This window comes from Sceloporus undulatus, chromosome 3, assembly GCF_019175285.1.
Source record: "Sceloporus undulatus isolate JIND9_A2432 ecotype Alabama chromosome 3, SceUnd_v1.1, whole genome shotgun sequence".
Taxonomy (NCBI): Eukaryota; Metazoa; Chordata; class Lepidosauria; order Squamata; family Phrynosomatidae; genus Sceloporus; species Sceloporus undulatus.
The window spans coordinates 199,637,674-199,658,472 of record NC_056524.1 but is presented as its reverse complement, the minus strand read 5'-3'; the positions used below and the strand labels follow the sequence as shown (position 1 = coordinate 199,658,472).

Here is a 20,799-nt window from a genome sequence, read left to right as displayed (position 1 = left end):
AAAACATGATTCTGGTTTTTGTACAAAAAAATTGTCTTCTTTGCAAACATCAGTTTTCCCCCACTGGAAACAGTGTTGTGTGTGTGCATGTGTGCGCGTGTATGTGTGCGAACATAATAACAGATTCCTGGGCAAAAAAAGTGTATTTGGCACATTAGAGTAGAAATTAACTGGTTAAAAATAAGTCCTTAATTACAAAATGTTGCTAAAAACTGCACAGAAATGCTAACATTTCTTCACATTAGGGAGAAAATGTTGAAATTATTGATTCTTCCAAGCAAGAATGGGGTTAAAAGTACAGTTGCTCCTCTGTATCTGTGAATTTATCATCCATGGATTCAACCATCCACTGCTTAAAAATATATGAATTCAGGGGGAAAAATCAAAACTTGATTTTGTCACTTTATATAAGGGACACCATTTCACTATGCCACTGTATTTAATGGGACGTGAGCATCCACAGATTTTGTTATCCATGGGAAGCTCTGGAACCAAACCTCAGTGGTTATGAAGGACCCACTGTATTCCAGTCTATAACAAAATTTTGGGGCTTGCATAACCTTTAAATATTTTAATGCTGTACAAGGATTTACCCATATGTTGGCATATGTGGAACTACCAAATTAAAAAAATCTATATGATTGGACTCCAAGTTGCAATAAGCCAGAGCAGCCTGCACATGCCAATCAAATCTGTTGTACAGATCAATGGTATCAGGAGTAAGTCCAGTCAATGCTCTTTTTCTTCAACAAGTTACTGCTAACTGAAACTGATTCAGGACAGAGGAGAAAGAATGATTGCAACCAATGGCTGATTTGTCATCCAGTGTGAATGGAATGCAGTATAAGTGAGAGAGGGACCCAGTCTTGCTTCCTTGGTGCAGGACTTCAAGCATTCCCAAAAAACTGCTGTAGAAGGGTAGAAAATCCTTCAAAATATGCTTGCAGCAGACCAGGGGGGGGAGATCCTGAAATTTATGTAAGCATCAGGTTCAATTCACCTTTCCCTTTATATGACATGTAATTAATGTATGTGTTTTCTTAACAGAAAGTGTGATAATAGTGACTATTTTAGATGACTCTATAAGGGAGCTAGAGAAATATATGGAAGACCAGCAACTGCTAGTCATGATAGTGATAAGGCTTCAAGAATTAAAGGCAGGAATTTACAGGCAAGGTCTAAGAGTCAGAGTGTTATCAGAGAGAGCGATTGCTTTCATTTCCTTTGCCTTTAATTCTTGAAGTTGCCTTATCACCATCATGACTAGCAGTTGCTGGTCTTCCATATATTTCTCTAGCTACCTTATGGTTATGGTTTTCCAAATTGTTTGGTTGTTTGCTATGGGACAAAAGACACTGAATGAAATGGACATGTGGTCTCATTCCATGGGACATGTAGTGCAAGTTGTACTCTAATCACTCAAATGTAGTATCTTTATGGCTGCTGTATTCCCTATTGAAATGTATTATCTTTATGGCTACTATATTCATTACACAAGAGTGATCTAAGAGGCTGTGTAAACCGTACCACAGTGATGGGTAATGGTCAAAAAGTCTATAGAGAAAAATATGTAAATAGTGAATCACTCAAGATAACTGGTGAGAGTATGTTGCAGAATGAACACCCAAGAATTTCTGTCCATCGGAATAATGATCCTGAAAAAACTATAGTTGAATTGTGATGTTGTAAACAACCCTCAAGTTTCCAACAGCAGCATATATTATTGCATAAACAAATCCTTAAAAATATTTTACCAAACATAAATATGGTACTCACTAAGGCATATATTATCCTGGAAGAAGTTCAAAAATTTCAAACATTCTTCTAGATCATTGCCACTGTTGCTGCAATCACACCATGGAGAGACACTGAGACTGTTGTAGTTTAAATAATTTGGTGTCATAACAGTACCTATTTAAAAAACAAAAACAAAAATACCACTCTAAATTATTATTCCTTTTGGAGTGATCGATCATACTCATGGAAACCAAATCAAGAAATGAATATCAATTTGTGAGACAAGCCAAGATGGATTACAATATAAATATCAGAAGGACGAAGAATTCATTCCTTTGTAAGGATCATCTGATTAGTTACAAGGAAGAGTATCAAAACAAGACAGATAACTATTGTTGATGCAGTGATGGCTGCTTCAATCTGTGGACAGTCTATTCTTCAAATATTATCCACATGTTATAACGACAGCTGTATAAATCAAAATAAGTGTTACTTATTCTAAAGCAATAATGAAAGGCAATAGCAATTTCATTTATTCTGTGTGCCCAAGTAACAACCAATGTATTTCAGATAATCTTTAAGTATGAAGGATATTGGCAGAGAAAGCATTAAGTGAATTAAGAAGCAAAACTGTGGATATTATTGCATTGCTGAAATCAGCCCTTGGCTAGTGCAGTATACAAAATCTACTATAATTTGAGAATTTCATGAGCTGAAAACAGGACATGCATAAAAGATTGTTAACAGAAGTGCAAAAAGAAAAAAACATGAAGACACATAAGAAAACATAACAAACATAAATATTCCCTAGAGCAAATGGTATTGATTCCATTTAAAAAAAAACAGAACAAAATGGACTCAAACCATGTAGAGTGGGCCCTCATTATCTGCAGACTTGCCATCTGTGGCTGTGTCGCCATTAATAACAGTGGGACTTGAACATCCGTTGATTTTGGTATCTGCGGCGGGGTCTGGAACGGATCCCCCTTGGATACCAAGGGCCCACTGTACTTCAAAAGTTTTGGAGCGACAACAGAGGTTAATCACATCTAAGGACTGTGATGGTGAAAAGAAAATTTGATTCTCTCTAGCCAATCTGATATATACTGGGGGGAAACAGTGAGCAGTATTTCCAATCACTGAACAGCATCAGGGCTGGGGGCAGGAAAGCTACTGTACAACTTAAAAGAAGTAATGTATATACTCATGTATAGGTCAATCTCAATTATAAATTGAAGGGAGGTTTGGGGGCTTAAATTATGGCTTTTGAAATAACCCAGGGATATGTCAAGGGTAAAATATAGGGTATGTAGCAAAGGATGAAGCTAAGGAAAATGATTCTAAAGAACGTAACTATTTTTCCACCCAGGCATTTTTTAAAAAAAGGCCAGAAGCATTGCTGCAGTGGAGAGAGAAGAGGGGGACTGACCCTTCTTTTATGTTCTCCTGGGATGGAGTAAGGGGCGAAACAGACAGCGGGTAAGGAGTGGCTTGTCACCTCCCCTTTGCTTGCTGGGTTGGGGCTGCGGCAACCACATGCCATTCCCCCAACCAGTCTTTTTTGTGGTACAAAAAGGAGTGGCAGAAAGCCACCATGGTAGAATTTTTTCAGCTGCGCTGCTGAAATGCCATGGATCCGTAGCATGTGCGGTCGCCCGTGCGGCTTCCTGGTAGACTGGGGGCATGCTGCTGTCTGAACACCATGCCTTCAGTTTGCCAGGAAGCTGGCTCTTTTTGACCATCTGTTTCACCCTTAAGATCTTGCCATTCACCATTCTACTCAGAGAAGCGGATGGTTCCAATTTTGATAAGAGTTAAGGTACAGTACTTACACTGATCTGTGGATATGTCATCGTTCGGCCTCTGAGGGAGAGAGAAGGCTGGCCCAGTACCATCAGGGGCTAGCCTGAAGAAAGAGGCTCCTCCCTCCCTAACTGTCATCTCTCGGCCTCTGAGGGAGAGAGAAGGCTGGCCCAGTACTATCAGGGGCTGGCCTGAAGAAAGAGGCTCCTCCCTCCCTAACTGTCATCGTTCGGCCTCTGGGGGAGAGAGAAGGCTGGCCCAGTACCATCAGGGGCTGGCCTGAAGACAGAGGCTCCTCCCTCCCTAACTGTCATCGTTCGGCCTCTGGGGGAGAGAGAAGGCTGGTCCAGTACCATCAGGGGCTGGCCTGAAGACAGAGGCTCCTCCCTCCCTAAACTGTCATCCTTTCGGCCTTCTGAGAGAGAGAATAGGCTGGCTCAGCTCCATCAGGGCCAGCCTGAAGAGAGCGCCCTCCCTCCATAACTGTCATCTTTCAGCCTCTGAGGGAGAGAGAAGGCTGGCCCAGTACCATCAGGGGCTAGCCTGAAGACAGAGGCTCCTCCCTCCCTAACTGTCATCTTTCGGCCTCTGAGGGAGAGAGAAGGCTGGCCCAGTACCATCAGGGGCTAGCCTGAAGAAAGAGGCTCCTGCCTCCCTAACTGCCCGCCCGCCCGCCCACTTTCCACCTGGGCAGGAGCGGCCCAGAGAGACTCTTCCTTGCCGCCGGAGCGGCGTTTCTCCAGGGGGAGAATCTGTAATCTGTACTGTATTGTATTTTCATTTTGTTTTGTAAACCGCCGTGATCATAGGAACGGCGGTATATAAATAAAATTTCAATCAATCAATCAATATGTCTAGCTAGGCTTTTTGGGTTGATTTTTTGGCTATAATTTCTAGACTTATACATGGATATATACAGTAAATGTGTAGATTGCCAAACTTTTTATGGTGTAAATAAAAACAGGTGAATATATACCGTAGATCTCACTGAATATGAAAAGATTATATAACCCTATTGGCAATATACATATATGAATATGGATCATTTCTATTGCTGAGGCCTGATAGAAACAGAACAGATCATCCACAAGCACTTCATACATGAAAAAGGAGGCAATGAAACACAAACATTAGCAAACTGCTATGGAGAAAAAAAATAAGGTTATAATATACTCTGATCATTAATCCAAAAGGATACTTTTGCTGTGCCAGTGAAGTTGACTGATTTAGATGGCAAACCATCTCACTTTCACATTTTGAGTAACAACTCCAGAGATGGATAACTGCTTAGAGTCTGCAGAAGCCTGGAAAATTTGTATTAATGAAATACAGGTGGAGGGATGCAGTCAAATGGACAAGTCTCATGAATGCTATTAATTAGGGCTTGATGAAAGATAAATATGAAGTATAAATTGAAGGGTGTGTTCATGCCATGTGCACAGTGCAATCAGTGATATAGAACTAAGTGTCCAGGAAACCTGTTGAATTGCAAACAAATGCACATAAAATATCTGGAGATCTAGAGACGCCTTTACAGTATAATATTTAAACAGAAAGACTTGTTAGCTGACCTTTAGCCCCACAATAGACAGTTGATTTGAGGGACTGTTTACAATGTAATTATTTCTCATTAAATATTAGATACAATTGTGATTGAAACTGTTTATATGTAATAGCATTATATACTATAGGTATAATCCAATTCTGTTAAAAATCAGTGGCTGTTTTGCTACTGAATACAGGTGTAGATTTTAGGAAGGGTTCGGAGGTAAAAATGAGACAATCTATGTAGTTTGTAAAGGTTAATAATGGAAAAGTGAATTTTTTAAAAAAGAGAAAACAAGTTAAAAGTATTATGTATTTTCTAAACAGAACTAAAACCTGCCAAAAAAGGACAGGAAGCGCTGTATCAAACCAGGGTTTAAAACAAGGGTGAGCATACTGTGGAATCAAGAGTACCTCATTACAGCAGATTATTTTGCAACCAGAATGGCACACCTGGGCCCTAAACAGGTGGGCAGGATACCATGGGCCAACCTGTGGTATCCTACCCACAGTTTCTACCAATGTCAGTCACCATTCCAGAGCGGCAATGGGTGGATGTTCACATGCCCACCCAGTGCTACATCACAAACTGCCACCACCATCACATGCCTCTTACCTGTTGCTGCCATTGCATCCTCTCTGAAAGCCCCTGCCGCAGTCTGTAAAGGTGGAAACAGGGCACCTGGCTATACTCACATGACCACTTCCAAAATCACAGACCGTGATTGGGGCCATCAGAGAGGATTCTATGGTGATGGCAGGTAAGGGGTTTGCAAGGCCAGCCAGTCTGCTGGGTATTGTGGGAATATTTTTAAACAGTGGGTAGGTGAGTTAGTGGATACAAAATCTGTGATTTGGAGGGCCAACTGCATGTTCATTCAGTTATATCCCATCAGGATATGACTGAAAGACAGTAAGTAATATAAACATAAATTTGGAATATAAACAAGGGGAGAGAAATGAAGTCAAGCTGGTTAGATTACTTTCAGTCTCCTTTAGGGGGTTGGTGTGGGGTCTTCTTATAGCTCACATCTTGGACTTCAAACACATTTTTTCCAGCTTGTTCTTTCTCTACCTCACTGACATAGTTAGTTATCAAGTTTTAGGCTTGACAGGTAAACTACATCTATTTCATGAGTCCTCCGGAACCTATCAATTTTCTTAGCAATTCATTACAAATAAAACAACCTAATTGCAAGTTTTTATTATACACTTATTGGCACGGAACAGACCGCCCAAAAAGGGTGGCCTGCCAGCGCCTGGATTTCTGCCAGAGGAAAGCCTCAGCTGCCAAACAGTGAGGCTTCTCACCAGCGGACCCCCCCCCCCGCAAAAGCGGGTTCTTTTTGCGTTGCGCTTGCAACGCGCTTGTAAACTGCCTTGAATCCCATTTTGGGGGGAAATGGCAGGGTATAAATAAAATTAATACTAATACAAATGAGTTACTTTTAGCTAGTTCTCTTCCCCATATAATGAAGATATAACTAGGTTACATTACAGCTGTAAATTGGCATTAATTAAATTTACTCCTTTTTCATTGTAACTAACCATTTTAGTTAATTTTATAGTAATGGGCTGTGCATTACTAAATGGTGGATAAAGAATATCAACAGGGTGTAGTGCTGGAGTGCTCTGAGTCTCATGTGCTATGTTTAGATGTGTGTGTTTTTCAAAGCAACTAAAACATCTATTTTGAGAAAAGTCAAAAGTAAAAAACCCTTAAACATTATGGAGACTTTGGTGGACTTGGAACTAGAACTGAAATTGAACACAGGAGCCCTGGTGGCGCAGTGGTTAAATGCCTGTACTGCAGCCATTCACTCAAAACCACAAGGTTGCGAGTTCAAGACCAGCAAAAGGGCCCAAGCTCGACTCAGGCTTGCATCCTTCCGAGGTCGCTAAAATGAGTACCCAGACTGTTGGGGGGCAAATTAGCTTACTTGCTAATTAGCTTACTTGCTGTTCACCGCTATGATCTTTGGAATAGCGGTATATAAATAAAACATATTATTATTATTATTATTATTATTATTATTATTATTATTATTATTATTAAACTTACCTCTAATGCTCTATATTAATCAAAGTCTGAAGTGCTGCCAAAACATTATTCAAAACAAGGGAGATGTATCAGCTTGGTCAGAGGAAACCCACAGTATGTAAAAGTACAAGAAGTATTTAGGGGGGGGGGGGGAATACTAAAGATGAAAATCTGTTCCCAACAGTGTAATGATGGCTATGCATGTTCCATGGCCTAGAATGTAGGGTGCGGATGTGGTAGGAAATAGAATAATGATGTTGTGGGGGAATGGATGCGGCTGCCAGAAAATGTGCCTGAAACACATGGCCTATTGGCTAAAACATAAACACACTGCAACATGTGTATTTTTGCAATTTGTATTACAATCAAATGTTATTTTTTAAAAATTAATTTCATTTCAAAAGTTAATAAAAAATCATAACTGAAAATCAAATCTCTTGCTTCTTTCTTTTTTTAAAAAAAAATCAGCATTATGGACTATGATTAAACCATCTGGTTCTCACTAATATGTGCAAGTAGAAAACAGAGTTTCTTCCCTGCACATCAAAGAGTATCAGATCCAATTTTAATGACTGCTTTAATATGGCAAATATAGCCTGAAGTAATTATTACCCATCATTTTTATGTTGTAAGGTGTTCTTACGGTGCTTTCTCATTTAATAAATCAGAAGGAAGAGGCCCCTCCCTCCTCAACTGTCATCTTGGCCTCAGAGGGAGCGATCAGGCAGACCCAGCAACATCAGGGACTGCCTGAAGGACGAGACTTCTCCCTCCTTTAACTGTCACCTTGTATTTTGTACTGTATTACAGTTTTTACTGTACACCGCTATGATCATTGCGGAATAGCGGTCTATAAATAAAACATATTATTATTTTTATTATTATTATTAGATAATTTTAGGAATTGGTTTATAACTAATTCTATCTATTGGGTTTTTACATTTGATTGTTTAGGTGTTTTAATTGGTGTGGTTATTATAAGCTGCCCTGAAGGGTGGGATATTAAATAATTTGTTTGTTTGTATTATTAATGAATTAAAATGTACTGGCACAAATGCATGGAGAGTCCTTAAAACAGCACTGCTAGTTTTCTGGTGATAAATGATTTTGGCACATGGAACTTCCATGCCATTAGACTGGAGAACATAGTAAGTTTTTTTTTTTTGAATAGTTGCATTTCTTGCATGAAAAATGGCTATAAGAAGTGTTAGTTTCAGTTGCCAATACATAAAATTTTTTTTAAAAAAATTAAATTAAATTAAGTTAAAAATTAAAAATAAATTTTAAAATTAAAATATTTTAATTTAATTTTTTAAAATCGAAAATCTCTACATGAGCAGGAAAATCAGTGGGAAAGGTGAGAAGAGAGGAACTCTGACAGCCATGTAGGTAAGATGTCTGTGGCTTCTACTTTGTTAATGCACCCCTCCCCCCCAGATTTACCAACAACTAGGCATGGTCTTGGATTTAGAAAGAAGATAGAAGAACATTTCTGAACTTCTGGACAAAATCTGTCCTCTACAACATGCACACGTTTTTGAATGCACAAAGGAGTAATAAACAGATTATTTAAGGTACTCATGTTTAGCCCAGTGGTTCTCAAACTTTTTATTCTTGTGACCTACACTCCCCTTTACAAGGACATATGGCTATCACTGCACCCAGCTTCACATAATATATGAATGAAAATATTTTTGGTTTTTTAATGTGTATATTTTCATTCACACATTTATATATACAGAGTGCCCGTGCCAACTGCGGACTTGCCATCTATGGATCTGAAATTCCACAGATGGCAAGCCCAGTTTTTCAATGGGCGCACATGCATGTGGCTGCACGTTTGGGCATGCATGCATGCCCATTGAAAAGAACAGGACTTAAGGTCCTGCATTTTTTTTCTATCTGTGGGCAGGATGTGTGTGCCCAAAACGGATCCCCCATGGATAGCATGGGACTACTGTATTCATATTTTAATATTTTATAAGAAAATAGTTCTCCTTCCTCAGACAGAGGCTCCAAGTGCCCTCCTTGCCCTTCTCTTCCCCACAACAACAGAAAAGTTTTGAGAAGCAGAGGAGGAAGAGAGCTCAGCCTCCCCCCCCAAGTCTCAACACTTTCACTTGAGCAACACTCTCACCCCCTTGAGGGTCCAGCCCCACAGTTTGAGAACCACTAATTTAGCCAATGAATACCACTTTTAAAAAGCACCCTGCATCTCCCTATATGAGCCTACCCATGCTCTAAGATCTGCTGGAGGAGGCTTTCTCTCAGTCCCACCACCATCCCAGGCATGTCTGTGATGATGTGAGAGATGGCCTTCTTCATGGTTGCTCCCAAGTTATGGAACTCCCTTCCCTGCTGTCTTTTCGCCTTTTTAGTTAAGGAAGCTTTTGGTCTTTAGTGTGTTGCAGCAGATAAAGCTTTGCATGTGGGTGTAGAGTTTTTTATGTTGTTGTTTTAAGCATCTTATAATGCTGTTTTAACTTATTTTTTAAAACAGAAATTTAAATTAATTGTGTTTTAGCTTTCTTATTTAGAAAATTAAAAATTGTATCACACTTTTTGTATGCTCCCTTGGATGATATGCTGCGAGAAAGATGGGATATAAATATATATATTTGTAAAAAAAATACATGGATCCCAAAACTGGGAGGGAGCAGTACACAAAAATATATACAAATTTCTGTTTTGTGAATAAGCAAATTGAGCTTAGTGGTAGAAGAATGAGGACCTGAATGAGATAGGTTTGACAGATTGGCCCTATTTATATGCAAAATGGAAGGCCCACACCTTTATGGCAGGCAGCAGCACCCAGTGGCTTCCATATCAAGGGTATAGTGAATCCATTCTGCATTTTACTCCGTATTTTATTCCATTTACTCTACAAGCCTCTGAACCCTATCCTAAACTCCTTTAAAGTTCTGATTAAAAAACAGAGTGGATTAAACTGCTTCATTGACAGAGGCCTCCTATTACCAGTGATGGCAAGGGATCAGGAACATGGTCCCACCAGACACTGGACTACAACTCCCATCATTTCTCACCACTCGGAAGAGGCGGGATATAAATAAATATTTATTATTATATATTATTATTGTGTAAGCTAAGGCTGTAAAATGCCATACATCTTCCAACTCTGTTCTAAATTATGAATTTGTTCCAGTTTTATCTTAATTTGACAGAGACCTTTGTACTCCTTCCCCCACCCCACCCCCAAAAAAGTTGGAAGGCTGTAAATTTTTATGAGTAACTCCAGTAAGCAAAATGTGAACTCTTGTTATATTAGGCAGTCTCCATCCTCTTGTCTGTGTTTTGAGACTGCTAGGAAGAAAGAAGAATGTATGTTTTTGCTCGAACGTCAGATCTCCACTTGATTTTGCTTCCTTAGGGACCTATTCCCTTGATCTTGATGCCAAAGAGTGTTTTTGCAGTCTTTCTTCTAGCATTTGTGCAGTGTCTTTGCCCATGGAAACATAAAAGGACATCTCTGCAGGAACTGGGTTATCCTTAAGGTTAAATTGCATAATGGCTCCAATAAAATCCTCAGCAAAAGTCACTGTGTCTGGGAATGACTTGCCAGCAGCTGTTATTCTAACTTATCCATTAGTACCAAAGTTACTTCTTGCCAGCAGCTAGCATCCATACATTACTTGACTGTATCTGATGTCTAAGATAGTCTTGGTCTAAGAGTCAACTTCTTTCATAGGCAGCTAGTTAAGTCATCTTTTGCATTTTCGTCCATGAAAACATTTCTTCATGAGATTCTCTAAAACAATCTTACTTTTCCAGTCATCATACCCATTTTCATCTACAGATGGACTGATGGGTATAGAGAAGTTGCCATTCTGGCCCAAGGATATTAAACAGATAACATCTAGTGTGTCATTGCATTTCTTTCACCCTAACTATCAAATCTTTGAGTGACAAAGAATAATTTTTGTTGGAAGACTTGCAGTGGGTTAATTAACTGGGACATATCTACATGCAAACAGGGAGATCCTTGAAATGTCACAGCTCATGTATGTCCAATGCGCTCAATTTTTCACACACATATTTTTAAAGAAATGGCTCTCAAATATATCTTAACACATTTCCTTTCTGAACAAGAGCATTCAGTTTTGTTCATGTTTCCCTCAGGTATTATCTCATCAGAAAAGATTTGCTTAACAGCTACAGGAGTCTCAGCTGCAATTTTCACACCTAGCAGAAGCAGGAATGTTTTGTGACAGTTGTAGATTCTGAACTTGAAACACATCTAATATGTAGCCTCTGTGCTATTGGTTTTTTATGTTTCTCTCCCATTCCCCCCTTATGCGAACGTGCGTGCACACACACACTTTTAACATGAGTAATTTCTCTCAGAAACTGGCACAGTATCAATTCAGGGGCTCACACTAAAGTATGTCTGTGGTACCTGACAGACATTCAAGCAGAGGTAGCAATGATAAAACCAAATCTTATGTAAGGAGATGATCTGAAGAGATTGTTTTTGCAGGTAATGAAAAATACATCAGAAAGGGTTTGAAAAAGACAGCAGTGGGCTTCTTCTCATGCAGAGCCACTAGAAGCAAATTAGAAGATAAATGGGTACTGTTGGTTTCATTTATCAATGTTACTGTATCCTTTCCTAAGAAACAAGAAATCATTTTGATACCATAGCATATGGTATGTCAAAATATTCAAAAATTTACAGTAAGAAAGAAGTTCATAGAGTTATATGTATTTGCAATTAATTTTCTTACTCTATATGGGAAATACAAAAGTCCTATACAGACAAAGAGTGGAAGGGCACCAGATGAATTTTTCATCTCTCAACCCCCATGACTTTGCAGGACTCCCAAATTCATCGAAGACTGTAGCCAGGTGAACAAAGTTACATCTCCCTTCAGACTTTTCCTGTTAGAGGTGAGAAGGCTGGCATGTAGACACATGCATACCGTCTCCTCCATGCTTAAGAGTTTGGAAGACCTGTACCAGGCTAACATTGAATACAATTAGAGATGAGCATGTTAACAGTTAAAAAACTGGAATCCTGACAAAAATGTCTTCTCTGTGGTAACAACTCATATCCTAGAATTATCATAGGCATTCACTACCATGATGATCCCATGGTATTTATTAGATCCCAAAAGCACGAGTACCCACAAGGAATTTGGAGTTAGGGTCAATAGGGCACAATAAAGGAGGGGGGGAAATGATTAAAATCAGTAGTGGAGGGGGGTAGGTAGAAAAATGAGGGAAAAGGGGTTTCCTCCTATATCCACACTAGGCACTCACATTTCTAGGAAGCATGAAGACTCAGAAGATTATGATATAAGGTCCTGTGATGAGTGCTCTGTCTTTAAAAAAATGCTTCCAGTGTTACCCAACCCAACTACAGGAGAATATGGCAAAGAGGCTCCAAAGTCACTCAACTACCAGCTGACCCTATTCATCAAGCAAGATCCTACTGTAGAAGCAGACTTCCTTGACTGTAGATAATGTTGCAGAACTTGCTGGATATGACTTTTGATGCACGTTCTTCTCCAAAGCATGTTCCTCGCCAACGTTTCTATCCAAAACTGATGTCGCAGAACTGGCTAGATATGACTAGTCATGTATGCTCCTCTTCCAGTGGTCCTCAACTTAAATTGGACCAGGCCCAATCCTTACAAATACTTGTAACAAATCTCCCCTTTCCCTCCAAACATTCTTTCCTCCCTAGCAGCACTTCCAATCACAATCAACACTTTTCTATGTTTAATTTTCATTTCTATTTGATGTCTTTGCAATTAGAATTACAATTATAGAGATAAAATTAAATGTAACTGAAAACAGAGAATAACCCATAGAGAGCTGAACTAAGCTATGAAGTTTTGCCCTTATGTATTTATTTTATTTCTGACATTCACTGAACATTTCAAAGATGCCTGTTTTGCTTTGTTTTGAATAGTTTTCTTCATTTTCAAATGGAACACCAAATAAAGTGTCACTTTCCACTAAAAAAGAAAGAAAAAGAAAACCAGAAAAAGAAAACCTTACCAATAAGCCCAGAGTAAGCAAGGAGGCAGTCAGCATAGTTTTCCTTCAGACAGCTACTAATAGACCGTGACTCTGGTTGGCAGTTTGTGAAAAAATCTGCAAGGCGAGATCTGCAATGTGGTAAGAAGAAAAAAATAGTGTCTTATATATATGTATATATCACACCTCTGGGCAGTCTTACCTTTTGCACTCTTTTCTCTTTTTGTCAATATTTAATTCTCTTTTACACACACATATTGTACACATTCAAACCGTTAAGTGTACTTTTTAAAAAAGAGAACAAGATTTATCTTAATGTTTCACAGCAAAAAGAAAATGGTGTTAAGATAAAAATTGGGTATAGGAAGAACAAATGTGGGTCTGAAAAATACACATTTTATATTTGACCAAAAACTCTGAAAGCACCCAGCAACAGCTATATCCATCAACAAACTGCTCACTTGGTGAGATACTTTCATCAGACTTTAAAATCTATATGAAGGAAACCATGCCCATCCAAGTAAGTAGGCTAATTGATCATGGAGTGAATGTCTTGAAGCCTCATCGTTAAGTGGTTTGCGCTGTTAATAGCAATCATGGCATCCTGCAAATGGGTGTGTAGTACTCCTTTCCTTGCCATTTAAAACCCCCAAAACACTTTTACTTACAGAACTGAAACGTGTAGAAATATACTGCAAAAGTATTAATGTTCATGCACTAGGGCTCATTCAAATGATGCCAGGTAAAGAGGCTGTAGGGATGTGGTGGCTTAGTGGTTAAGATACTAATTCTGACGATTGGAATATCGGAAGGTTGGCAGTTCAAGGCCCGAGTACTGCATGGTGGGGTGAGCTCCTGTCACTAGTCCCAGCTTCTGCCAACCTAGCAGTTTGAAAGCATGCAAATGCAAGTAGATAGATAGGTACCACGTCTCAGTGGAAAGGTAACAGCGTTCGGTGCAGTCATGCTGGCCACTTGACTACCAGAGCAGTCTTTGGACAACACTGGCTCTTCAGCTTAGTAATGGAGATGAGCACTGCCCCTACAGTCGGTTATAACTAGACATTCATGTCAAAAGACTACCTTTACTTTTACCTTTAAAGAGGCTAAACTCTCCAGGAATTGAATAGCTTTACAACATTTAAACACATGGAAAAAACACTGGCACACAGGCTTGGAAAAATGCCTGTGATCACGCTTAGAGTAGTAGAAAGGATTCCATGGCAATGTGTAATGCATGATTAGATATAGTGAAGCACAGGTAAACTGGAAACTGAACATGGCATCCTAATCATTCAGTAGAGATTTACATACATTTGAGAGCAAGTACCATTGAAATCTATGGGAGTTCCATCAGCATTATTTATTTTCTTGGAATGATCCTATTTTTTAAAATGCATATCCTCCTTTGTCTTTAAAATAACCTCAAAGTGGCTGATAACCTAGCCATTACAGCAGTACATATCAGCTTATAAAACAATTAACACAATCTGAAGCAATTAAGAGAAATAACCAAAGACGCACAAAACCCAGCAAATCAATGAACAGCAAAAAGAAAGAAAACAATCTATACTGTAGTAGTTGTAAACAAACAACCCCCCCTCTCAAAAGTGCTGATTCTAAAAGGCTGTTTAAAAAGGTATGTTTTACCAGGTACAGAATGGCACATAGTGCTGGATCCAGAAGATCACTTCATAAAGCATGTGCCACCGATGAAAAAGTTCTGCTCCTTCCTGGTACCTACCATATTTCAGGCATCCAGGGACATGGAACAGAATTTCACATATTAATATACAAAGAATGCGGCTGTAAGAATGTCATTCTTCTTGATTTTGAGAATGAGCAAATAAAACTCTAAACCTTGTATATTTAAAGTAGTGGGGGATTCAAACTGGAGACACTACTTTAGAAAAGTAATATGTTACCATTACTCCTTAAGACACTGTGGTAGTGGTTTTGTTCTTTTAGGTTGGCTTCTGCTTACGGTTACCCATAAGGGTTGTTTTGACAAGATTTATTCATAGGTTTGTCACTGACTTCTTTTTAGGCTGAGAGAGTATGACTTGCCCAAGGTCAGGGGGTTTCCATGGCTGAGCAGGGATCTGAATTCTGGTCTAGCACTCAAACCACTGCATCATCCCAGCTTCCCTTTAACACACTGCAGTCAGATGTACATAACCACAGATTCTGCATTCATGGATTCAACCATCCACAGCTTGAAAATATATTTTTTTAAATCAAAAAAGCAAATTTTGATTTTGCCATTTTATATAAGGGATTCCATTTTACTATGCCATTGTATCTAATGGGACTTGAGCATCCACAAATTTTGGTTTCCATGTGAGTCCTGGAACCAAGTCCAAGTGGATACCAAGGGGCCACTGTACTTCTTATTTAAGAGTGGCATGTGTGTAATGGATTACCTTTTTATAGTTTTTTATTGTTTGTTTTTGAAAAAAACTTCAGAACATAAACACAGCCAAAAAATATCAAAAATGACAGTTCAAAACCTTTTAGATATAACATGTAACCATTTTCACATAAAATGTGTCTTTTTCATTTCCACATGCAATAAAGATGTAAGAAGGCCACAAAAGCACTATTCTGTTTCCAACTCAACCCATTATTTGTTTGTTCTTTGTTTGTTATGTTTACATTCTGCCTCTGCTCCAAAGACCCTGAGGCAGCACACTTGACTCACCCAGCTCCTACACTACCCTCAGAAAAACTCGGTGAAGTAGATCAGGATGTTAAGAAAGGATGGCTAGTCCCACATCATGGGACTGGGGAACTTCAACCTAATTTCCCAAATCCCAGTCCAATATTGTAACATCTACATCATGCTAGCTGTTAAATTTGCCACTCAGATGTGAAGAACATCTGCTCGGTTCCCATGTATCATTATATGGGAGAGCCAGTGTGGCAGAGTGGTTTGAGTGTTGGACTTGAACACTGGGAGACCAGGGTTCAAATCCTGGCTCTGCCATGGAAACCCACTGGGTGGTCTTGGGCAAGTCAACTCTCTCAGCCTCAGAGTATGGCAATGGCAAACCTTTCTGAACCAATCTTGCCAACCCCATGATAGGGTTGCATAGGGCAGAAATGACCTGAAGGCTTACAACAGCACACACACACACACACACATGATTATATGGAAAACAGTCCAACCTCAAGGTTTGCACTCATGGAATAATATTATAGCTATCAATGCAAAGCACTGTGTTCCTTTATAGCAATGTTCATTTACTGGGACCTGTGCAAGCCAACACCCTGTTGAAGTTTGGCATCATTTGGGCAAACTGTTGTGATGAAATAAAGATTCTCAGGAACCTGACTATTTTTCTCTCCCAGCTGTCACTATCTAGTTTTACTGTGTAAATATGTTACCACTGGGAAAACAAAAAACCATCAATCAAAAAAGAAATCTGTAGATTCTTGAAACTATTTTTTAAAAGGAAAATCCTCTGGAGACTAATTAATTCTGCTGCTATTATCATTTGATCTATATTTGTAAGGAGAACTAATGTATCTTATTGAGTGGATTGGTAGTAGAGATGGGATGGGCAAGCTTCCAAAAGTTCAAAGGCTTGCCTTAATGCACATACAGTTCTGTTATTTATTTGGAACCTCTTCAGCCAGAAAGCTTCAAAATTCATAGCCTAGATCAGGAGAAAGATTAGCCTAGTTAGACAGAACAATATATTTGATTCATATTTTAAAATGTATTGTTCAGCCTGGGATTGTGTAGTGTAAAATATCAAGGGATGGAAGCAGGTTAACACATGCTCAGATATAGGGCAAGGAAAACAAAACACATTTGGGCATCTCGCTAATGGTATGTTGATCACCCTGCTGTGGCCCACTACAATGAAGAACAAGGATATTTATGATATTGTCCCATCACTACATATAGTGGTGCCCGGGCTTGTAGGGTTAGTGTCCCTGACACAGATATCATAGACTACTGTTACCAACTCCCTTGCTCCCTCTGAGCTTATTATCCAGTTTTTACAATAGATGGGGTTGGGGAAAGTGTGAGGATTTTAGTAACAATAACTTGCGACCTATCCCTGCTGTAATCTCAAGGGGGGTATTTGGGTCTTGGGTTAAGACCCAAGAGCTTAACCAAATAATTGTGACTGGCAGAGCTTTAAAATTTGCCATGTCTCATGAAAACCTCTGTCCAGACTCTGGAGTTCCAGATTACCTGGCCCTGTCTGTGGAGTCTGTTGACCCATGACTCCCCTTTTTCTGATTTCCAGAGTTTACAGATGGAAGAGCTGGGGTAAAGATGCACATGACAGTTCAGGCAGCAGGACTGTTTCTCTCTCACTTTCATGAAAGGTTTTTGACATCTTCTTCTTCTGTTTAAATCCTTAAATCTTTTGCCATTTTGGCATTTCCTGGTTTATTTATTATGTTTGTGAGGGTCTCACAAACAGCTCTGGATCTGATTTGGAGCAAAATGTGAAGCTGTTTCCCATAATATCTTTTTTAACCTAATGATTTTTAAACACCATTTTGTTCTTAAAATACTATTTCTAAGCTTTGAAATGTGATGTTTGTTTGATTTGTTGGTCGGAGACCTCATTTTTCACCCCTTGCATACTGCTCTGCTCAGTACAGAGAATTGGCTAGGTTAGCAAGTACATTGCTAAGGTTAAAGAGTTGTAGTGTGCCAGCAGCAAGGGAATAACTGTATCCAGTTTGGGGCAGAGGTGAGAACTGTTAACAATCATTTTGGGAAATCCAAGAAATAGCTTCTCCAAAACCTTTTGAAGGAAGAATGATGAAAAACCTCTCAAATCATCTGTTTTCTACTACAGATATTCCTCAATTAGTGAAGCAGATATGTTACTAAGCATTACTTTTTACAGAAAATTTTTACCACTGGCAGAAATGGCATGAAAAGACAGGTTAACACATTGTAAAGAGTTCGTTGAACATATTTTAGCAAGCCTGTTATTCAAAATTCACAATATGTGCAAGAAAAAAAAAGTAATCTACCTCCTCCACCCTAGACATGTAAAAACATGTTTAAAAGTCAAACAAAAGGGGGGGGACATCATGGGGTTGCAAAATTGTTGTGAAAACAGTGATGAAAGGGCAGACCACAGGTCGAATATACAATACTGGGTAATGATCAAAAGAGAAGACTGTTGAAAAATGACGTATTGAAAAGCCAGTTTTGGCTGTACTTGGGAGTGTCCATGAAGAGTACTAGAGCAAAACATGGTAGAAAGATAATTGGTAGTTCTGAAAGTTCTTCCGAGAGAGTTCTTCCTTGCTGCTCTTCCATCAGTAGGCATAAGACATTTCTTTTTTAAAAAATTGCAACAGGCTTTCAAGAGCTGAATGTTTTAAAGAAAGAGCTTTTAAACGGAGTGCGGTATTACCTTTGACTGTGCTGTTTTAAATTGGTTTTTTATTGTTTTAATGGTATGTTTTAAATTGTTTCTAATTTTATTGACACATTAATCACATTTTGATGTTAACCTTTTGTATGTTTTAGCTATGTTGTAATGTGTAGAATCATAGAATCATAGAGTTGGAAGAGACCACAAGGGCCATCCAGTCCAACCTCCCTGCCATGCAAGAAATCACAATCAAACATCCCCGACAGATGGCCATCCAGCCTCTGCTTGAAGACCTCCAAGGAAGGAGACTCCACTACACTCCAAGCGAGTGTGTTCCACTGTCGAACAGCCCTTACTGTCAGGAAGTTCCTCCTAATGTTGAGGTGGAATCTCTTTTCCTGCAGTTTGCATCCATTGCTTCGGGTCCTAGTCTCTGGAGCAGCAGAAAACAAGCTTGCTCCCTCCTGAATATGACATCCCTTCAAATATTTAAACAGGGCTATCATATCACCTCATAATCTTCTCTTCTCCAGGCTAAACATCCCCAGCTCCCTAAGTCGTTCCTCGTAAGGCATGGTTTCCAGACCCTTCACCATTTTAGTCGCCCTCCTTTGGACACGCTCCAGTTTCTCAATGTCCTTTTTGAATTGTGGTGCCCAGAACTGGACACAATATTCCAGGTGGGGCCTGACCAAAGCAGAATATAGTGGCACTATTACTTCTCTTGATCTAGACACTATACTTCTATTGATGCAGCCTAAAATCGCATTGGCCTTGTTAGCTGCCGCATCGCATTGTTGACTCATGTTCAACTTATGGTCTACTTGGACTCCTAGATCCCTTTCACATGTAGTTTCATTCAGCCAGGTGTCCTCCATTCTATATCTGTGCTTTTCGTTTTTCCGCCCTAAGTGCAGTACGTTAGATTTCTCCGTGTTGAAATTCATTTTGTTAGCTATGGCCCAGTTTTCTAGTCTGTTCAGGTCATTTTGAATCTTGATCCTGTTCTCTGGGGTATTAGCTACTCCCCCTGATTTGGTGTCATCTGCAAATTTGATAAGTATGCCCCCAATTTTGTCCTCCAAGTCATTGATAAAGATGTTGAATAGCACTGGGCCCAGGACAGAGCCCTGTGGGACCCCACTGGTCACTTCTCTCCAGGATGAAAAGGAGCCATTGTTGAGCACCCTTTGGCTTCGGCCAGTCAACCAATTACAAATCCATGTAACAGTTGCCTTGTCTAGCCCACATTTTACAAGCTTGTTTGCAAGAATATCATGGGGTACTTTGTCAAAGGCCTTACTGAAATCAAGATATACTATATCCACAGCATTCCTTTCATCTAACAAGTTGGTAATTTTATCAAAAAAAAAGAGATCAGGTTTGTCTGGCATGACTTCTTTCTCTGAAACCCGTGTTGACTTTTTGTGATTATGGAATTGCTTTCTAGATGTTCACAGACTCTTTGTTTAATGATCTGCTCTAGAATCTTTCCTAGTACTGATGTCAGACTAACTGGACGATAATTGTTGGGATCCTCTTTTTTCCCTTTTTTGAAGATGGGGACAACGTCTGCCCTCCTCCAGTCTGCTGGCACTTCTCCTGTTCTCCAGGACTTCTCAAAGATTATTGCCAATGGCTCTGATATGACATATGCCAGTTCTTTTAATACCCTTGGATGTAGTTCATCTGGTCCTGGAGACTTAGGCCCGTTACAGACTGCCCAAAAGGGGCGGTCTCAGGCCGCTGCCAGTTGCAGCGTGGAGGAGCCGCAGCAGCCAAACCGCGCGACTCCTCCGCGCTGCAAAAAAGGAGCGCGAAAATCGCGCTCCTTCCGGCAACCCGGAAGAGACATCGAGTGCCAAAGCGCGCACTCGCAATGTCTCTTCTGGGTTGGGACGTGCGGACGCAGAGCATCTGCTACATCAAGATGGTGCTGCCCATCTGTATAGGGTGCCGCCATCTTGACATATCGGTTGCGCGCGAGGGGCACGGCGCGTCCAGAAGCGTTGCCCCTCGCGCGTAATCGCGGCACAAGGACGGTGCCTCTTAGGCCCGTCTGTAACGCGCCTTTTATTCATTTAGGTTAAACAAGTATTCCTGTACTATCTCTTTGCTTATTCTGTGCTGAAATTCCTCTTTTCTGTCCTCTGCTCCATTATCTTCAGGTTGAGTTCCCTTTGCCTTTTCTGAGAAGACTGAGGCAAAGAAGGTGTTGAGTAATTCTGCCTTTTCTCTGTCCTCTGTTACCATTTTGCCATCTTCTGCATGCAGTGGCCCTACCGTTTACTTCTTCTAGATCAACTAGGGTCCTGG

General features: G+C 39.8%; 1 protein-coding gene across 4 annotated transcripts in view; it reads right to left on the bottom strand.

Moving 5' to 3' along the window:
- Positions 1-20,799, bottom strand: part of GFRA1 (GDNF family receptor alpha 1) — a 314,453-nt gene that overhangs the window by 51,736 nt on the left and 241,918 nt on the right. For all 4 annotated transcript variants that reach the window (XM_042458611.1, XM_042458610.1, XM_042458609.1 and 1 more), the window contains exons 6-7: positions 13,148-13,257; positions 1,777-1,911 (exon numbers count right to left, since the gene is read on the bottom strand). In XM_042458611.1, coding sequence (XP_042314545.1) covers positions 1,777-1,911; positions 13,148-13,257 — 245 coding nt within the window. The remainder of the gene's footprint in view (positions 1-1,776; positions 1,912-13,147; positions 13,258-20,799) is intronic.